We start from the raw sequence: 7,846 nt of genomic DNA on the forward strand, positions 1-7,846 counted from the left end.
CTGTCCGAAACACAGGGACAGGGGATGGAAGCGATGAAGGTACCACCCATCTACCAGACTGAATTAGCATCCTATTTCCGGATAAGCCATAAGCCGCTCCATGATTTGAGTTGCCCTTGCTGTCCATTCGGGGAGTGGGGCGCTACGAGCCTGAGGAACCTCTGAGCGGCATGCTGGAATCACGCAACACTGAAAAACCTCCTAGAGTAGGCTTTCTCTTCGCCGCGCCAAGAGTGGTAGAGGGACACCCTCCGCTAGATACTGACGTTTTTATCGGCGGGCCGGAAATGCGAAAAGAAAAGGAGGCCAGGATAGAAGACAGTTAACGTTCCGGAAGAACGAACCTCCCTCCCCCGAGAGGGACGGCGAAGGATTTCAGGGGGGCTGCAAACAAAGGGGCGCCCCAGCTGCCAGATGTTGGTTCTCTACCAAATGTTTACAACTGCTATTATGAGGGAAAAGCAGAAAACAAGTTTGCTAACAGTTAAAGTTTGGAGTCACATAACAATATAGTAAGGGGCCCGCGAGCGTTCACAATTTTGAAAAAGAAGGGGCCGCGTGGAAAAAAAAGTTTAGGAACAGCGTGATCAGAAGAGGTTCATTACCTGTTGCACGCCGGATGCCTCGAGCATGGAGCGGGTGCACGCCGTGTTTGCAGTGTTTCATTTTCCTTTTTTGTGTTTTCTTTTTTTGTTTTTCAACCTTTTTTTTATATTTCTCTTGTACCAGGGCGTTCAGTTTTAGGCTAGTTACTGTTTCAACGCGTCTCTCTCTCTCTGTTCTTTTGGGACAGCTGTTTCACTGTTCTTCTCCCGTGACTTCTGCTGTTTTATCGCTGGCTTTGTGAACAGGTCCGCGTTATTTCATCCTGAGAAGAAGGGGGGGATAATAAGCAAATATACGAGGTTTCAATTTGCACTATTGTGTGTGTGTATTTGGAGAACCAAGTTTTACACATGTGGTCTTTAGCCCAGGTTTATGTTGTTGCTTGCCGCACGGAGAAGCTGTTCCGGGATTCGATGAGCTACATCGGACAAGAATTTGCTACTCAGTGTTTTCGGGATTGCAAATATTTCAACGATTTACTTTCGTGGAGGTGTTCGCTGTTGACCCAGCACTTTTCGTAAAGGCGAAGTGATTGTGTCTCTTATCGCCCATTGGGTGGTGAGGAACCAATAGTGCGGACACAAACATGCGTCTACTGTAGTGTTTGTTTCATTGCTAAAAAGATTATATTAAAATATATATATAATAATATATATATATATAAAATAAAATAAAATATAATTCAGGCCTAATATTATAAAAAAAATTGCTTAAGACTTCAGTTACTCACCTTTTTTGTCTCAGTTTCCAGTTGCCTAACTGAGCTGACCAGATGTTCAACTTGTTTTTCACCGAGATATGTTTCTCTCTCTGTTTAGTTCTGTCATCCGTCGTCTTAAATTTCTCCGTTCGTAGTGAAAAGAAAAAAATAAATTGTCTCAGCCATTCTGAGTCTACAGGATCGCTTGCTGGCCTACTTGTGGCCAACCTCTTGTTGGCTATTGTTGGCTGCTGCTTGTTGGTATGTACTCTCTGTGTGGCTCATTTGGTTGTACAGTTCGCAGGTTTCGTTGGATGTATTGCTTCTTGGCTCAGCTGTTCAGTTAGCTTAACTGGCGTTGTTCTGAGAGATATATATAAGGTTTAGATTATTTGGATGGTCAAGATAGTAAAGCTTATACCAGACTTCCGCGCGGCGCTCTATAAAACAATGAATTGGAAAAATTGTGGTTGGAGATCACTTCTTTTAAACGGTTATTTATCAGCCGTTGTTAGGCCTTGGGTTCGGTAGCGCGTTTTCCTTGTAACGCTAGGCCGCGGGGTGGGTTCGCATTCCCTCCCGGGGTGGGGATTTATCCTGAAAAAATTATTGTTTCGTTCTCGGATCACGCTGGCTTCTCTCCTTCCTGTATCCTGTCGCTCCTTCTCTCTTCGCTTTCGGGCGAAGCCCTAGCAGTAACAGATGTCCCTCTAGAGTCCAGGATCAAAAATACTCTTTGGGAAAAAAAGATATAAAAGAATAAAGGAGATTGAATGTGAAGTTGCCCGAGGCCTTAAGACTTTAAGAAGTGTTTCGCTGTCACCATAGCTTCAAAGAGCGTCTTGTAGCTCCTGCAGGTTGTTGTGTGGGAGCTACACTTATTCTGTTGTACAGGCGCGTGGAGGCCGCTATCTTATCGGCTTCGTCTTCCATGGCCAGGACAAAGTAATGCAGTGGCATTTCAGCGTCTATGCGCTGCTTCTAGCTTCTCTACTTCGCGCAGTCAAGCCTGAGTCTACTTCACCCGCTCTTGAGCGAGCTCTGTTTCCAGAACCTACAGGAATAAAGGAATCAGAAATCAATCATGAGAGCATTATTTGTTTGGGTAAAGGCTGCAGAGATTCTTCACACTTTTGGTGAGCTCATAGATAACTAAGTACCTCCTTTACCCACGGGGACTATATTTCTTCGAATCTTCTTCTTCCTACTTTATTTCTTCGAAGTTATTTATTTTGCTTCCATGAAATTCGAAGTGGTGCTTTCTCGCCACGAGGATTGATGAAGGTAAATGGTAGGATTGCGTAGAAGCTTAACCCATCCTTTAGGGCTGGTTCGAAACCTTCTGAGTACACCTAAGGCCGCTGCCTGCGAAAAGACGGACAGAGACGGGTTTTTTGTGCCATGGGAGGTTTAAAGTCGTCATTAAAACCTTAGCAGCTTATTACAGTGACGTCACACCAACTCTCACCTGGCTGCTTGCAGCGCGCCGTATCCAGGCTTCTGTTTCTCATTATGGTGAGGTCCTTTGATTTTGTTTCCATTTCCCCACCAGGGGGTTTCAGGAGCGCTCCTCCGTCGGGCCTCCCGTTCCTGTCTTGTGGATGTGATTCCCCTGGTTACAGCTTCGCGTAGGTTTAGGTTTCGTTTTGTATTTGCTTCTCAAGGGTCGGCTATGTGCTGGGATTTGATTCTGACATTGAGCGAGCAATGAGGGAACGCTCGTTCTCGACGATCCCGTGTAGAGACTGGTGAGCCTCCTCATTCTGAGGAGGGAGAAGCAAAGAATAAAATATGTAATTATGTATGGGATAGGCGTCGTATAGGACTAAAACCTTTACTCTTGCATGTCTAAAGAGAGTGTTTTATCGCCCTTATTTAGTAGAAGGGAAGAGAGTGTCAGGCTGGGGCACGTTAACAGGGGTGAGTGTGTCTGGCTGGAGGACTTTAAACAGGGGAGTATAACAGGCCTGAATTTCCCTTGCTAAAGTAATAGCAAAGGTTGAGTGCAAAGGGCATCCACTCGTAAAATTTGTAGCCAAAACCAAATGTCAGCCCAAAGCAATCACCCTAGTTAGGGCTGATTGAGAGGCTGACGAAAAACGCCGACCCCGTCTGAACACGGGAAAAAGCGAAGATTTAGTAACAAGGAAAAAACTGCTACATTCTGTCAATCTGATTGCCTAAAATACAAGATATCAACTTAAACGGAGCTTAAATTCACTTTGTAAATCCGGCCATAAATAAACTTACCTTAGCTTTCAACGAGTCAATCATTTGCACGTGATACTGCACAGTCTTGTCACGTTCTCTGGTGAGTGCCTTGAGATGTTCACTCAACTCTGTCACGTTAGATTTCAACTGATCACGTTCCTGCTGTAGAGATAGCACGTCCGAAGTCACGTCACTCGATTGCATACCTCCCGCTGCACTCAACTATTGGGGGGAGGAAGCAGATAAAAATGAACTGGTTACTTTTTTATATTATTTCTGAAGTTTTTTTTTTGTCTAATTAGGCGCTTTAACCTTTTAGCAGGTCGTTCGTTTGATAGAAGGAACTGTAACAACTGAGGTATTGTCGTCCGATAAATACCCTCGAAGCAAACTAGGGTGGCTGGACTGCCCAAACAACATCACACTTACGTGATCCATAGTACACTTACAATAGTGGTTGGTACAACGGTACACTTATTGCACGGTCTTATCTTTATTACACCTATAAAATATCACCATTTAGGGGACAAGCTGCTTAATTCACATCAGAATGGTTTCTTCAAATTAAATTGATCCCAAGGGCAAGAAGGTAAACTTAGACCCTTGACAAATGAACTTTCTCCTAATCTTGTCCTTTCTCTCTTCGACTTCGGGACGGTAAGTTGTGTTCCAATCCCCTCGAACCCGACAATTTATGTTAACAGGAGAATTTATGTTATTTCTACTTTTAAGCTGCGATTACAATAATATCTTGATTAAAATAGTAATAATAACCTTACCTGCTGGACCTTAAGGTGCATCAAGGAAAGCTGGGAGTCTCTCTCTTGTAGTAGTATCTGTACTTGTTGTAGTTCTTTACTCTTTGTATCCAATTTGTGCGTGAGTTCCACTTTGTCTTCAGCAAGATCTTCTAGTTGTTTCCTAAACAAAACACATTGGGTGGCATTAGAACTGTGTAAATGTGGATTATTTGTTAAAATTTTATTGTAAGCTTTATATCTCTTATTGGTTTACACTACAGTAGACTACACCAAAGAGATTCGTAGAAGCTTAACTCATCCTTTAGGGCTGTTTACCCCTACACCTAAGCCTCTGAGCATCTTTTTTTTTGGGCTTTATTTTAAGTGGCAGGGTTCTCACTTACGTGGCTCTTCCACCCAACCACTGATTTTCCCTATTTGGGCTTTAATAATAATTTTGTTTTGAAGCAATTTAATGAAGGTGTTATATCTAATTCTAGTTATATCTCTCGGTGAATACCATTCTTTACTAACCTCTCCTGACTCAACGCTGCTGTGGTTTCCTGCAACAGTTTCTTCTCTTGTTTCATCTGCTCTTGCAACACCATCATATCTCGCTCCATGTTGGCACTCTTGTGTTTGCTAATAGCCAGACGTCCCTTCAACTCATCCATCTCTCTGTTCTTCGCTTCTACAGCATCTCCGCTCGCGTTCAGTCTCGCCTCCAGTTGGTTCTTCTCTTCGATTAAGATCTGAATGGTGTGAGTTTGGGATTTGATTTGCTGCTGTAGATCTTGCCCGGCGCTGGCGTAATATTTGTCTTTCTCAGCCAGAGCCCCGTGCAGAGCGTGAACCTCGGATTTCTGTGGAATGCAGATGGAATTGAATTGAATTAGTTCAAGTTTTATATTTTCAACAGTGTTATAAACATACAAAAAATATAGAACCTCCTTAATACTATAGATATCAGCTCCGAGGCTTAGGTGTAGTGGCAAACAGCCCGAAAGGCTAACGAATACTAGGTATAGATAACGCACTTGCTTGCTTGACATGCAGACCGTACCGGGCTTGATGCCCACCATCGACAAAAAATAATAATGAAAATACTTTTTTAACTCAATCTCAACCATGTAGTAGTCAATGGGAAGAATTGTGTTTCTTCTCGCCCATTTAATTATATGGGATAAAATACGAAATGGGCATGCTATAACACAGACCACAAGACACTCACCAGTTGAGCAACCTGTACCTCGAGCTGATCACTCTTGTTCTGTTCCCCACTCAGCAGGGCACTCAGCTCCTCGTTCCTCTTCTCCATCTCCAACATACACGCTTCCTCACAGTGGCTATTCGTACAGGCCGGTTCACTGCTACTCTCCGCCGCTGACGATAACAGCTTGCGTATGTTATCGCACGAGGAGAAAACGGTGGAGGAGTTGGTGCTGTCGGAGGGCTTCATCATGAGGTCGTCGAAGTACACCCCTCCGCCTCCCCCACCACCCCCGGCACTGCTTTCCAAACTCACGGATTTGGACACCGTGGAGGTACCTGGTGAACATGATGGGAGTAAAATAATAATTTAACTTTCTTAGAATTCAAAGTAACAGAAGCCGGATATTGACTAGGAAACACCTTTGTATATCTGTTTTTTGTCGAATATTACTTAAACCTTAAATGAATTGAAGGAATTTTAATTGTGTTAAGCATAAATTCTTGTCACAAATCTCGTTCTCCGCTTAATGCACTACGCTAAATTAAATGACCTGTCTTGAAGCACTAACCTCCATATTTAAAGTCCACCGTGCTAACCACTGCACCACTGAGGCCTTGAATGAATTGAAAATTATAGTAAACAGTGATTAGCATGAGCCACCTGTTGAGTTAATCACTCCTCTAATCACTTGGCACACTAAATAATGCTAAACTTTACAATTCCGTGACCAAAATCACAACCACTCTGTTTACCTAACCAGCCTAGTTAGCTTGGTTGGTAGCGCGTCTGTTTTGTAAGCGCTAGGCCGCGGGTTCAATTCCCGCCCGGAGCGGATTTTATCCTGAACGGACTATAAGGCTTTAGAATTTACAGTTCCCTCTATCAAAACCTCTTTTAAAAAAATCTGTTTACCTCGTGTTGATTTATCCGTGTAATCTTCAATGCTGGTTGATTTGGACGTGGACAGAGACAAGAGATTCCGGCGGTATGTATCATTGAGAAGATTGATGGGGGTGTTAGGTGTGGTCATGGGGGGCTGAGGGTCCACAGTTTGACTACCACTGAGTTCTTCAGACGAGGATGGGAGGAGTCTTTCCTGAGAGTGATAGAAGAAGATGGATGAGTCAGGTGGTGGTTATACACAGGGCTAGGCTAGGTTGGATAAGTAAAAAAAAAAAAAATGCACCCATTTTGTTCTTTCCGTTTGTATAGCAACAACCTCAAACACACAAATGACTAAAGTTGAGTAATGTCGTGCGTGGTTGGTATCTAAACCAGTGACCATCGGGGAACACCACATGCTAGGTACTATTTTAGGGTGTAACACTGAACTCAGTAAGTAAAATAGAGGTGGTTGAAAACCTAGCAAAAATGTAAGGTTTAATAAAACCTGATATGACCTTAGCAGTAGGTAATTGAAATGTTTGCCTCTCCCTTCACATAGGTATTTTTTCTTCCCCTTCTTCTTCCTCTCCTCCTTCTTATCAATACCTATAGTGATTTTTTTGCATTCTTACTTGTGCATTTGTCTGGTCTGTATCAGTGCTTGCTTCAGAGTTCAAAAAGTCACTGACCATCTTTTCATTCCTGTGTTCAAATGGATTAACATTCATGTGTATTCCTGGACCTGGAACATGTGAGGAAATGAGTTAAGAGAAATGAAAGAGATTGTACTGCAAAAATAGCATGTTTGATTACATTCTCAATTTATTCATATGATATTGCTTATTCACTTGCTTACTTATTAATTTTCCCAAATGAGGATAATTAACATTTCATCCTTCCAGATCAATGGTAGGAACCTAAGTAAGTACCTATAGTTATGGATAAGTAGCTTTCTTTCATCAATTAACTTACCCTGCTCATTTCCAAAGTTGATACCAAAATAGTTTTCATTGTGAGTCTGCTCAAACAAGTGGTACCCCTCATGAGTACCATTACTATTTGTAGGATCACATGGGAGTTGGTCATTCCTGCTGCTATTCTCACTAGCTTGAGATACACTGTTTTCACTGTTCACTTGTTGTTGTGGAATTTCTTCATTCAAAAGGAATGGACCTGTATGGGTACTGCTCCCATGACTGCTTGTGTTTGATGAGTCAGTGAACACTGACAAAATGTTGTAGTTTGTATTGCCCGTATCATTGATGTTTTGTGTATTTCCACTGTCTGCAGTATTGAGTGGACTGTTATCATTAGTAGCAAAATTATTTCCATTATCATTTGTTGTTTCATAGGAAATATTAATATTATTTCCATTGTTTGTAGATTGTTGGAATGTGAAATCACTATTTTCTACATTATTATTGTGAGGAACACTAAATCTATTGCTATTTACATTTCCAATGAAATTAGCTACATTTTGATTTATATTTT

At 42.2% G+C, this 7,846-nt stretch overlaps 1 protein-coding gene across 1 annotated transcript; it reads right to left on the reverse strand.

Annotated features, from left to right (window-relative positions):
* Positions 1 to 2,976: 2,976 nt before the first annotated feature.
* On the reverse strand, positions 2,977 to 7,840 carry LOC103523692 (kinesin-like protein KIN-14P). Its single transcript, XM_008488712.2, has 8 exons — positions 7,328 to 7,840; positions 6,988 to 7,097; positions 6,383 to 6,566; positions 5,489 to 5,805; positions 4,792 to 5,120; positions 4,297 to 4,438; positions 3,557 to 3,739; positions 2,977 to 3,069 (listed from the first exon to the last, which is right to left on the reverse strand). Exons 2-8 carry the CDS (start codon positions 7,081 to 7,083, stop codon positions 2,977 to 2,979), a joined length of 1,344 nt encoding a protein of 447 aa, XP_008486934.1. The 5' UTR covers positions 7,084 to 7,097; positions 7,328 to 7,840.
* Positions 7,841 to 7,846: the final 6 nt, after the last annotated feature.

This window comes from Diaphorina citri, unplaced genomic scaffold (assembly GCF_000475195.1).
Source record: "Diaphorina citri unplaced genomic scaffold, Diaci psyllid genome assembly version 1.1 scaffold33183, whole genome shotgun sequence".
NCBI lineage: Eukaryota > Metazoa > Arthropoda > Insecta > Hemiptera > Psyllidae > Diaphorina > Diaphorina citri.